A 13886-nucleotide genomic window follows, 5' to 3' on the forward strand; every position below is an offset into this window, starting at 1 on the left:
TGGCTGACGTCTACCTCCGAGGAGAAGTGAGGGCCAGAGGCTAGCTGTCACTCAAGAGGCCACGCCCCTAATTATGCATACACTTTAACCTCCAATAAAATAAAAACTAGCCCCTCCCCCTCAGTGTTGTCATGGAGATCTGATCTAAACACACAGACTAGAAGTTCTTTTGTCCTTAAACAGGTTTAATGATGCTGTGTAAACGGCCTGTTTTACATGGGGCTCAATGAGAAACTGCTCTGTTATGAAACCTGCCCCTAGTGGACACTCAGAGAACTGACGCTGACGGAGCTTCCTGATTGGACCAGACAGGAAGTCGCTGTGGTGACTGTGTGCTGTAGTTGACTTGTCACAGCATGGTGCAGACTCTGAACGTAAACAAGAAACTACGGATGCACCGATTTACCGCGCCCATATTCACCATGTCGACCGCCATCGGCCGTTTGGGAAAGAAGACGACATTCACCACATGACACGTCTTTTTTAACCACTAATGCTGCTGAAAATAACAGCAAACCTCTGCAGCAGCATGAGAAGAGTCCCTACACACACAACAAAGCAGCAACAGCGTAGAGAGTAAAACCAGAGTTTATTAAAGAGTGTTTTAAAGACTTACCTACTGGCCCCTGTACCAGCTCCTTTCATAGTAAAGTCCATTACAGTGGAAGGAGCCCATTGGTGCTTTGTTTTGTGTGTAGGGACTCTTCTCATGCTGCTGCAGAGGTTTGCTGCTATTTTCAGCAGCATTAGTGGTTAAAAAAGACCTTTGAATGCCTTCACCGTGCTGCTCCGAGCTAATCACTGTTAGCCACGTCTGGCTGTTAGCGACTCTCCTGGATTTTTCTGTTAATAGTTGTTACACTAAAAAAATTATTTGACGTATTAAAGTGCAGAAAAAGACCCACGGGATGATTTTAGCGTCCTCACCGTGCCGACAGGAAGGACTCTAACTCCGCTGGTTCCCTGAACAGAACCCCGTTTCCGGTCTTTATGCTAAGCTAACCGGCTAGCGGCTCCAGGTGCACATTTAACAGACAGCTACGACGGTAATTCTCACCACAGAAGAAGAAAATAAACATATTTCCCAAATATTGAACCGTGCCTTGAATCAATACGGCGTCTGGAGATCGTCTGTGGTCGGGGTGTGGGTGCGACTCAAGGGTGGGGGTGTTAAAGAAGAGCATGATGAGGATCTCCACACTCATATCCACTGATAATTCATTCATCTTCAACCGCTTATCCCGGGGGTTGGGGTCGTGGGGGGTCTGGAGCCGATCCCAGCTGACATCGGGCGTGAGGCGGGGTCCACCCTGGACAGGACGCCAGTCTATCACAGGACACATAGAGACGAACAGAGACAGACAACCATTCACACCTACGGGTGATTTAGAGTCATCAATGAACCCAACACCTGCACGTCTTTGGACTGTGGGAGGAAACCGGAGAACCCGGAGAAAACCCACGCAGACACGGGGACAACACGCAAACTCCACACAGAAGGGCCCCAGCCGGGATTCGAACCTGTAACCTTGTAGCTGTGAGGCAACAGTGCTACCCACTACTTCACCATGTACCCTCCACTGATAATAATAATAATAATAATAATAATAATGATAATAGAACCTGAGCTCCTCAAACTAACCAGCCTGTTTGTTACGTTACTGTTTGTCTCTCTCGCTCCGTTGCAGCTGTACCGTCGATGTAACCTTCTCTTATCAGGGATTAGCTGTGGAGGGAATGAACAAGCAATTTATTTACAGTCTCCCTCTCTCTCCCTCTCCCTCTCTCCCTCTCTTATCTCCATTGTTCTCTAAATAGCTCTCTGACTCTCCTTTTTACTTCCCTCTCTTTCTTCTCTGTCGACTCGATTCAGTTGCAGCTGTCAGTCGCTGTAAAACGTAAAAAACAACGTTGCCAATCATCGTTTTTCATCCTTCTCTGTGCGTCTGTGTAAAGGCTTCTCTCTCCTCTTCCCTCTCCCTTTGTCCTTGCTCCTCTCCGTGACCTTTTTTTTCTCCGTTCGACCTCTGACCTTTTCCCTCTGTCTTTGTTTTTCTTCCCATAGTTTCGCGTGCCGCAGCCCCCTCAACCGCTCAGCAAGGTGACGCCACACAACGTGCCCTCGCAGCACTGGAGGAGGGACACACACATGGCTGACACACACCGTCTGCCCTGGGTAAACGCACACACACACACACACACACACACGCACGCACACACACACACACACACACACACACACACACACACACTGTCCTCAAACTCTCGCATAAAAACTCTCGCGTAAATGTAGGAAATTAGGACGTTTCAATGCCACTTTTTCATGTTTGATACCACAAACGGACGTGGATCAGGGCCGTCCCTGGACTTTTGGGGGCCCTCGGCAGGATTTGAACTTTTGGAGCACCTTGCTATGATGCAATGCCTAGTTAAGGCGACCTCGTTCAGACCACCCCCACCCCCTTTATTGTGATATCAACTTTCACGACTGCACCTTGCACGTTTGTGATGCTATCGCCAATTCTGACCGTGGGTGTAAAGGGCGAGGTGCCCATTCCTTACGTCTGCCGCCCTTCTGTGCTGTGATTGGCTAGAATAAATTCAAAAGCTCTCTCATGACACTTTCCATATAGAGTAGGTCTCGAGACCACATCCTATGATTTATGTATGATTTACAGACACCTGACAATTCCACCATGAGCATCCAGAAGTTGCATGGCAGCAATCTTTCGCACCGCGGCGACAAAAAAAACCTTCCTTTAAATCCAATTCAATTTTATTTATAGTGCCAGATAGTAACAAAAGTTATCTCAAGGCAAGACGTATTTATAATTTACAGAAACCCAACAATTCCTCCACGAGCAAACAGTCGCTCTGCAGCCCACCGCCCCTGTAGCTCGCCGCCCCTGCAGCTCGCCGCCCCTGCAGCTCGCCGCCCTGCTTCCTGGGAGCCGACACTGACTCCACGCTGCTGCAGTTTGACTGATTTAAACTTCAGCTTGATTTAGAAACTAACTAGTGTAGAATGGAGGGACGGGGGGGATCATAGAGATATACACGTGTGTTTAAATCCACAGGAGGAAATGTGGAATTAGCAAGCTAGCTAACCAACTAGCCTAGGGATGTTTTAAACAAACTTGTTGAGGATTGGTTGCGTCCGCGGAGTGTTTTTGTGCTCTGGAACTATTGATTGTAACGGCGGGCGGTCGGAAAAACCTCGCATGGAAGAAGGACCCATTGTTTTTGTGGTTTTTCTGTATAACGTGGACTCAATGCCTAGTGACTAGGCATTGTGGTCTCAACTTCACACCTGTAACGTTTCAGAACTGTTGCTTGCACCGTTGTGATGTCATCGTGATGTCAGACAGACATTTAAACACCTGGCAAAACAGTAAAAAACATCCTCTGTGGTAGTTCCCGCTGCAGTGGGTGGTACATTTTGCCATGATGACACAATGTCTCTGCAGGATAATATGAGTTTGTGCAGCTATGTTCATCATAAGTTCATATTTCCAGATACACGTGCACACGTTATGTACATTAATATATCAGAACAATGCAGCAGCGTATCAAATAAACACAGAAATACATTTACAGTTTAAGAGTTCCTACAGAAACTGATGTCGATGCCCAACAGACGTGTGTGTGTGTGTGTGTGTGTGTGTGTGTGTTTTCATATTGTGTGACTCAGTCGTGAACATGGGAGTTGTGAGAAGTGTTTAATGTGAACACAACATGTGTGAAAGGACTTAATCCTGACTACATTAGTCTCTCTGGAGGCTCCCAGTGCACAGGGAACAAGCCTATTGTACCGACGATGAATGGGCGAGCAGAGAAAGAGAGAGAGAGAGAGAGAAGAGTAATGTATTCAGAAGTGAAGAAATGATGGAGAGAGTAGACGATGAAGGGAGAGAGCGAGGCAGACAGACGAGCGCTGTAATTTATGCAGAGCTCCAACAGGACGCTGCGTCTGAGGAACAGTTGGACTTGTTGGTTCGTCGGGACCCGATAAACACAGTAAATATAGCGTTGGATGCACACGACCGGGCGTAACGGAGCAGAAACACACCATGGTTTACTTTTCACAAGTCATTTTGCATCTTTACGAGCTCCTGAGGAGGACACTGGGAGGCTGGTGGATATCCGTGTGTTGGATCCACAGCCCCTGGAGCTGCATGTGTCTGTCCATAACTAATACATGAATATTCAGCATTTAAGAGTCATTTAAGTGAATCATTGTCTACTTGATCTCCAAAGTGAGGCCGGAACCAATCAATGTCATGACTATTATTAGTCATATTCCTTTAATTATCATATCAAATCCTCCCATCGTCGTTTTAGGCACTTGAACTCATCAAATAAGCCACCGAGACAGTTTGTTTCGTGTAAAAGCTCTTAACGGAGAACTCCAGGAGAGTCGCTAACAGCCGGACGTGGCTAACAGTGATTAGCTCGGGGCAGCACGGTGAAGGCATTCAAAGGTCTTTTTTAACCACTAATGCTGCTGAAAATAACAGCAAACCTCTGCAGCAGCATGAGAAGAGTCCCTACACACAAAACAAAGCACCAATGGGCTCCTTCCACTGGAATGGACTTTACTATGAGAGGAGCTGGTACAGGGGCCACTAGATGAGTGTTTTAATAGTGTTTTAAAGTGATTTCATAGTGTTTTAGGAGTGTTTAAAGTGTTTTAAGGTGTTTAAAAGTCGGACGATTGTGATGAAAAATGTGAGAATATCTTGAAAAAAGATGGTGAAGGCATTCAAAGGTCTTTTTTAACCACTAATGCTGCTGAAAATAACAGCAAACCTCTGCAGCAGCATGAGAAGAGTCCCTACACACACAACAAAGCAGCAACAGCGTAGTTAGTGAAGCCAGAGTTTATTAAAAGAGTGTTTTAAAGACTTACCTACTGGCCCCTGTACCAGCTCCTCTCATAGTAAAGTCCATTACAGTGGATTACCAAAGTCAATCCCAAAGGAAGGAGCCCATTGCTGCTTTGTTTTGTGTGTAGGGACTCTTCTCATGCTGCTGCAGAGGTTTGCTGTTATTTTCAGCAGCATTAGTGGTTAAAAAAGACCTTTGAATGCCTTCACCGTGCTTCCCTGAGCTAATCGCTGTTAGCCACGTACGGCTGTTAGCGACTCTACTGGAGTTCTCTGTTAATAGTTGTTACATGAAAAAAAACTGTCCATTTTACGCCATAATTACATTTTAAGAGGAATTTAGGCTGAATTAAATTGTGTTGTACAGCAGAGAACACCAAGATGCAAGTTTTGAGCCGCCATGCTGAGCAGAAGCAGGAATAACACGTAATAATAACACATCACAACTAATGTTTTAATGTTGTATTATACCTCAAAGTGACCAGTAACCAAAAGCTATGAAACAAATAAATGTATGTGGAGTAAAAGTACAATATTAGAGATGCAGTGGAGTATAAAGTCACAGGAAATGGAAGCACCTCAAAATGAAGTGCAGCACTTGAGTGAGAATACACGTCGCATTACTCCGCTGCTAACTCGGCTCGCGAGTCACGCAACCCATAACTCAACACCGCATATGGGTTTCAGGAGAAAAGAGTGAGAGAGATGAAAGAGAAATTGAGGATGAGAGTAGAAGATGGAGGGAGAGAGAGAGAGAGAGAGGGGTGTGTGGAAGGAGAAGGATGGAGAGAAAGAGTACGAGGGGGAAGGACTGGTGTGGCCAGCCAAGCAGAAAAGGCTGTCAGTCTCTATAAAAGATCTCCTCTGTCAGATTAGTTTTGAGAGGGCTTCTCTCTCTCTCTCCCTCTCTCTCCCTCTCTTACATGATTCTCTCACTCCATTTCCCTCTTCACGTCTCCCTCTCACTTGTCTCTTGCTCTCAGATTAATTACCCCACTGCTGGTTTCTCTTTTTTGCATGTCAGATCACAGCGTTGATGTGTTTTTACCCACAAAGATGCGGCCGTGTTTTTGGGGGCTTATACGTATAAATGACTGCCGTTGTTGCTGTTGCTGAGTGAGTGAGCATTTGCTCACATTTAAGCCTGCATTGGAAGATCATTAGTGATAATTAGTCTGCGATAGGAGCTGGGGAAGAGTGACTGCATGGCACGACGCGGGGCTGGAGTTCTGGGGTAATGGTGATGGGCAGTTTTTTCCAGCGCTTCCATCTATTATCTGTGACCGTAATGTTTCATGGCACTTTGGTGTCTCATGGTCCCCTACGTGATTCTTATTGATTTCCTCCCAAGTTGTCTATCTGCTGAAGGCAACATCCACCCAGGCCGTATCACGATATGTCCCCAAACTTGACTCAGTGAACCGTCAGTAAGGAAAACGACGACGTGGTGAATAAGAAGTTCGTCTGTAGCGCCTCTCACAGACACCAGACACAAAATAAATTACAGTACGAGAACAGACGTAAGGTTAAAATATAAATGCTACCTAAATACCTGACTGAAGCAGAGGTAGATGCTAGTTGAAACCCACTAGAAGCGTCTGCGTTATTTCTGCTACACCGGCGCAGGCATCGATACGCGACGCCGTTCTGCAGATAGCTACAGAGTGTACCGACACTTTTAATGTGAGAAAACGCCAATGAATACAATATAAACCAAAAACTACACCATCAAACATGTTCCAGCAGGAATGTGGTCTGAGACGTTACTACAGTGCTACACGTAGCTAGCCACATGCTAACGTCAGGGAAAGCTGCATTTTGGTTGCTGATGTTGTTAATTTCTCCCCATTTTCAGATATTATTCATGCTACAACTTGTGCAATTGTGTAGTTTTTGGTTTAGGAGCCTTTATTGGTGATTTTCTACAGCAGAAAGTGCTGCTATAACATTACTCCCCAGTCAAGCTACACGTAGCTATATGCTAACGTCAAGGAAAGCTGTAATCTTGGAAGATGTTGTTAATTTCTCCCAATTTCAAGTCTTATTGGTACTGGAGCTTGTTCAGTTGTGTATTAATTGTATTTAGAAGCCTTTATTGGTGAAAGTTAATGGTAGAAAGTAACTAAGTTGCATGTAGCTACATGCTAACATCAGGGAAAGCTGTTTATTGGTTGCTGATGTCGATCATTTCTCCCCATTTTTTGGATCACATTACTGCTGGAAAATGTTTAACTGTGTATTCTTTGTTTTAGACGCCTTTAATGGTGATGTTTAATGGTACAAAGTGCTGCTATAATGTTACTCCAGTCATTCACTGCTAACTAAGTTAAATTTAGCTACATGCTAACGCAGGGAAAGCCATAATCTTGTTTGCTGATGTTGTTAATTCCAGCTGGAAAATGTTCAATTGGGTCAATTTTGGTTTAGAAGCCTTTGTTGGTGATTTCTCGCCATAAAACAAGTTAAAACACATCAGTTGCATGAGGATAAAGATGGTCCCTGATAAACTGTGGAGCCTGGAGCCACGTAGGCCGTGTGTTTTTCTGGCAGAAAGGCGCAGGGGAGCGCTACATGCCAGCACATTAACGTTAGCTAGGTGGCTACACAGCTTCCTATGTGGACACACACTCTTATGTGTGATGGTGGAGCGTAAAGCCAAGCAGCAGCATTTTGGATGGTTTGTAAACAGCGTACAGAAGATTTTTTAATGCAGAGAATTACAGTAGACCAAACACGACGTGATGAAAGCATGCATTAGCATCAACAGTTCGGGGTTTAGCCGTGTTTACTAAGTGATGGAAACCTGTTGGAATCAGCGAAAACACAATGGAGGAATTAAAAAAGTACAGTTTTCCAGAACTTTAACTGTATTTTCTCCAATCTTTCTCTCTGTGTCTCTTTAGTCTTACTCAGTGGGTGGTTTGGGGGACGACGACTTCAACATCCCGCCCATCACTCCCCCGACCTTGCCGGACCACATGCTGCCCCCCCATCTCCCCCACGATTCCCGCTCTGGGCCGTACCACCCTCTGGACCCCCCCTCCAGCTCAGCTCCACACCACCCCTACCAGCTGCAGGGCATGGATCTGCCCAGCATGTCTGGCGGCCAAGATGGATCTATGTTGAACCAAGATGGCGGCACGTACAGCCCGGATGGCGGCCCATTGACCAGTACACTGTCTGTGGTGAGTGCTCGTAAATATTTAATGGCGGTTTTGCTTTAGAGGGATGCACCGACAGTGAAACTCTGGATCCTCTTGTACCATGTGCTGTTGCAGTAACACAGAGACGAGCTCAGGCCATGGATGTGTAAAGAGAACAGCGTTAGGTTCCTATAAAAGCCGTTCAGTGTGCTTCAACTACCGCGTCTTAACGTACCAAGATGATCAACACTACTTCCATCATGCTTCTACACTGTTAGGACCTGCAGAGCACGCGCATTACGACTTCCTCTGGTCGGGCAGGGTACTTCCTGTCTAGCACTCCTGACTTAAAGTGAAATTCTAGCGTAAAATCATCCCATGGTCTTTTTCAACACTTACATCCATCAAATAAAACATTGAGACAGTTATTTAATGGAGAAATCCCAGAGAGTCGCTAACAGCCGGACGTGGCTAACAGTGATTAGCTTGGGGGCAGTACGGTGAAGGCATTCAAAGGTCTTTTTTAACCACTAATACTGCTGAAAATAACAGCAAACCTCTGCAGCAGCATGAGAAGAGTCCCTACACACTAAACAAAGCAGCAACAGCGTAGTTAGTGAAGCCAGAGTTTATTAAAAGAGTGTTTTAAAGTCTTACCTACTGGCCCCTGTACCAGCTCCTCTCATAGTAAAGTCCATTCAAGGATTACCGAAGTCAATCCCAAGGGAAGGAGCCCATTGCTGCTTTGTCCAATACATGCATTCAACCATGAGGGTCCAAACCCGGAACAGCAAGAATCGAGTTATTGCGTTAGCTTCAGATTAGCCAAACTACAGAGTGCTACATATAGTGTAAGTGCAGGATGTTAAATTTAACTAAGACATCATCATCTTAGCCGAGGTGCAGTTGTAAGAGATGCTTCACACTTAGTAAACCCATCTTCCCTGACTCCATGAAGTAGCTGTCATCTAACGTTACAGATGCTAAACCGCTAGCTAAACTAATTAAACATGCGATCATGTCGTAAAACCTGTTCTGCTCCAGGGTGATTCTCCCGTATCGAACCTGCAGTATCAGTTTTGTCAGGCACGGACGACAGCAGCAGAGAGGTGCACGGGGTTGTAGGAGTCACTTTACACATTTCTATAGAGGTTCGAAACTTCCATCACTGTAAAACGTTAACTTTTCACTTCTTAAACCTTTGAAACTGAGCTGAATTCAGTCTGACCAGCTGCCGATCTCCGACACCGACGCCCGTCTCGCTCAAAGACACTTTGACTTTTACCTTTTGGAAGAAAAATTAGGATCTCGTGGAGTCTTTAACACTTTAACTGACACCAGCTGATACGTTTTAACTCTTATTCTCTCATATTTTATTCAGTCTAACTGTGTGTTGAACGCAGCGTTGCCCGGGGCGCTGTGCTTTTGAATGGTGGCAGCTGGTCGATGTGACATTTCCCTCGGATTTTTGAAAGTCTTCGTTTCACAGTAAAGTGAAAACGCTCGCTTTTAGCTGTGACATTCAGATGTGACTGTGTCGTACAGGAGGGAAATGAAAGGTTCACCTTCACAGACTCGGAGTTGCATCAACTGTCATAGAAACTGAGTATTCAGAGGGGGGGGGCTGACAAAACACGTGTATCTGTAAGAGAGATTTCTCCCGTTTTACTGAAAATGAAACTTCTCACCTCCCACTCTTGATCTTTCAATCTTTCTGTCTGTTGTCTCCGTATTAAGTGGAGCCGCTGTAATATGAAGTGTCACTTTGAATCCTCATGATGAAGCTCTCGGCCCCGACACTGAATATCATCATAACGAGGAACACACCGCCGTCAAAGACTGGGCCGATTCTGATGTTTTTGTGTTATTTATTTGGTTTTTGATGCCCCGTCATAGTCGAGTTGACTCATTTTTTGTTTTATATTTATGTTTCTTTAGAGAATGAATCACTTTTTATGCTTTTTTTATGCCGAATGACTTATTTCCAAGAGCTCATGTGGACATCTGTGGTGAACACGAGATTTAAAACGTGCTTTTGCATGATTCTTTAAGGTGAAGCTCAAGTTTAATCCAGTTTTTAACCGTTTGAGTGTCAGTCAACTAACAAAGAAACCTTATTATACAAAAAAATACTCATATCTTTGAAAAAGCACAAAGAACAACCTTAAATATAATCTTCTTTCAAATGAAAAATATATATATATTTTAAAATAAGTGCTTTAAAAGCCTTTTTAACATTTAAACATATTAAGCCGGTGAAAAATTGATTAAACAGCAGATAACAAAGAGATTTTCGTCGGTGCATCCCTAACCGTAACAGTTTGAAAGACTTTTGTTTGTATATTTGTCTCTTCTTTCTTTGATTGTGACTAACCTGTGTATTAACTAAGGCGTTAAACGAATATTTAAATAATACAAACAATCAAATTTGTATTTGATTTTGAATAAAAACCTAATGACTTACTTCGCCAAAGGAAAGGAAAACGCCATCAGGCCGGCCACCACTCTGCAGTCAAATCCAAACCCTCCAAAACTGTATTGACACACAACATCACATGTTTTTGTGTTGCCAGATTAGACTTGAAGACAGTATGAGCTCCTTCACACATTACCATACGCATTATTCTATTATTCCTAATTTCCAATTAAATCATTTTACTTTCACCTCCTTATATTTATTCTATTCATGGTCGGGGGTGTTGAGTGGAAGCCATTTTTCCATACCCCAGAAAACCTTATGTTGGCAGTATGCAAATCATCCGACACTACGACTGAAACGCACTCAGGAACTTAGATTTTGTAAGCATTTATGAGCTTTACATCATATTACTATTAAAAGTAATTTTAGTTTCACCTCCTTGAATTTATTCCATTCATGGTCGATGATATTTTCTGGGGTATCAGCAAATGGGTTTCCTTTTAACGCCCCCGAACATGAATAAAAGGGAAGCCATTTTTTAATACCCTAGAAAACCTTATGTTGGCAGTATGCACATCAGCCGACACTACGACTCAAAACGCACTCAGAAACTTAGATTTTGTAAGCACTTTTTAACATGAGCTCTAAATTATATTACAACTAAAAGTTATTTTACTTTCACCTCCTTGAATTTATTCTATTCATGGTCGGGGGCATTGAGGGGAAGCCATTTTTAATACCCCAGAAAATCTTATGTGGGAAGGTATGCACATCATCCGACACTACGACTGGAACGCACTCAGAAATTTAGATTTTGTAAGCACTTTTTAACATGAGCTCTAAATTATATAACAATTAAAAGTAATTCCCCCATTGCATTTATTCTATTCATGGTCGGGGGCGTTGAAGGGAAGCCATTTTTTAATACCCTAGAAAACCTGATGTTGGCAGGTATGCACATCAGCCGACACTACGACTGAAACGCACTCACGCGCTGACATCCTTGACACGGACAGCGGCCCGCGGACGGGCTGCTAGTTACTATAACTAGCTTGTTTATTCCACCACGCCGTCACGCTGCGCCGCTTACAGGTAATGAGCGCGCGGCTGTCACTCATCTGCGGGCAGCAAATGTGCTTTCCCTCCACTGTGAAAAGAGTGTGTGAATGAAGCATTAAGTTGTTAAATCTTTACTCATTTAGCGGCTGGCTGGTTCGGGAGCTAGCTTGGCACCGAGAGAGAAAGAGAGCGTCTTAAAATGAAACTTTAAGGTTTATTTAGTAATGTGTAGGAATGCAGACGTTACGTTAGGTCGTATTGGTTCGTCTTCTTGTATCACTGATGACAAAAAAAGGGTATTTGAGTTCATTTAAACCTGTGTGTTTTTACAGAACGGATATCCAAACATCGTTTTTGTCCAGTTTTAAACGGGAGCTAATTATTTTTAGTGGCCCTCGGGGAAACGGTCTTATTCCCTCCATGTGTGTGTGTGTGTGTGTGTGTGTGTGTGTGCCTCAGTCCTCTCTACCTTATTCCTCCTCTCCGTCTCTCTACCTCGCTTTTTTTATTATTTATTTTTTTATTCTCATACGAACATTCATTTACTGCCAGCCCATGAATGATGGTCGCCTAGCAACCGTGCCTGGCTAAGCCTAATCGGGGTGGATGGTGGAGGGGATGAGATTCGTTCGCATGTGTGTGTGTGTGTGTGTGTGATTCAAGAAGAGGCAGGACTACTCGGTTGCAGTTAATATTGAGACTGCTCTTTTCTTATTATTTTGCCATCTGCATGAAGGTTAACGTCTAAAATTAGCAGCTTACAGAACGTAACGCTGTGCTTTTCAGATGGTGGTTGTGGTTTTAATCCGCGGTGCGTTTAACAGCAGGGTGATTTACTGTTTAGTACCGTAGATGATTGTATTTCTTTTGTCTGTACTCACGTGACACAAAGAGAACTCATCTGTAAATGAGATGATGTTTATCTGCTGTCGTGCATCAATTTTGCACCGGCCAAACGTCGCGTTATGAGGTTAAAACGGCTTTTAAAAGCAGTTAAAATTCAATATATTTCAAATATTTCTCATTTGGAAGATTATATTAAAGGTTCTTTCCTTAAATCTGTATGATTTGTATGAAGATAGGGCCATTAAAATGCTTAAAAGTTGTTTTTTATTTTGATTCCCTGGCACAAAAGGGGGTCAAATTTAGGGCTTTCCCCAATTAAATTAAATTCTTAGTCCGACTAATCGATTAACCCTCCTGTTCTCCTAAGGGTCAATTTGACCCCATTTAATGTCTAACATCTCTAAATAACGACATCTTTTTGTGTTTTTTTGCTTTATATTTATGACTTTTCCTCATTTTATGGGGACGACTCATAAAAAACTAAAATTATCATGATTATATATTTTTTTTATTGTTCTTATCGTACATGTACTTGTCACATCGGTGTTCCTTTGGGTCAGTTTGATAATCTGGATGATTTAATCATTATTATTATTGTTTATTTTACAATTCAAATATTATATGAGGTCAAATTCATGCTGCTGTCCTTGATAACGGACGTTACTTTCATTCCAGATGTTACAAATAACACAAAATAGCACTTAAAATAACAGACTTACTCTAAAACACACACACAGAAATCCCTCCATGCAGTTTAACATCAGTGATATTTTTAATTATGTTAAATAAAAACATAAAGTACCCGACTTCACCTGAGTCACACATTGATTCTGATCATTTTCCAGATGTTTAACGGTCAAATTGAGCCCAAGAATAAATGGTGTTAGTGAAATCTGAGGGCAACAGGAGGGTTAAACATGTGTAAAATGATCATAATCAATGTGTGACTCAAGTGAAGTCGGGTTCTTTATGTTTTTATTTAACATAATTAAAAATATCACTGATGTTAAATTGCATGGAGGGATTTCTGTGTGTGTGTTTTAAAGTAACTCTGTTATTTTAAGTGCTGTTTTGTGTTATTTGTAACATCTGGAATGAAAGTAACGTCCGTTATCAAGGACAGCAGCATGAATTTGACCTCATATGATATTTGAATTGTAAAATAAACAATAATAATAATGATTAAATCATCCAGATGATCAAAGTGACCCAAAGGAACACCGATGAGACAAGTACATGTACGATAAGAACAATAAAAAAATCTATATAATCATGATAATTTTAGGTTTTTGATGAGTCGTCCCCATAAAATGAGGAAAAGTCATAAATAGAAAGCAAAAAAACACAAAAAGACGTCGTTATTTAGAGATGTTAAACATTAAATGGGGTCAAATTGACCCTTAGGAGAACAGGAGGGTTAAATCTGTATGATTTGTATGAAGATAGTGCCGTTAAATGCTTAAAAGTTGTTTTTTATTTTGATTCCCTGGCACAAAAGGGGGTCAAATTTAGGGCTTTCCCCAATTAAATTCA

At 42.7% G+C, this 13886-nt stretch overlaps 1 protein-coding gene across 1 annotated transcript in view; it reads left to right on the forward strand.

Moving 5' to 3' along the window:
- Positions 1–13886, forward strand: part of tox (thymocyte selection-associated high mobility group box) — a 48274-nt gene that overhangs the window by 20204 nt on the left and 14184 nt on the right. Inside the window, exons 3-4 of the mRNA XM_083928089.1 lie at positions 2066–2176; positions 7790–8071. Of these exons, the coding sequence (XP_083784215.1) occupies positions 2066–2176; positions 7790–8071 (393 nt within the window). The remainder of the gene's footprint in view (positions 1–2065; positions 2177–7789; positions 8072–13886) is intronic.

Source organism: Echiichthys vipera, assembly GCF_963691815.1.
Source record: "Echiichthys vipera genome assembly, chromosome: 15".
Lineage (NCBI taxonomy): Eukaryota > Metazoa > Chordata > Actinopteri > Perciformes > Trachinidae > Echiichthys > Echiichthys vipera.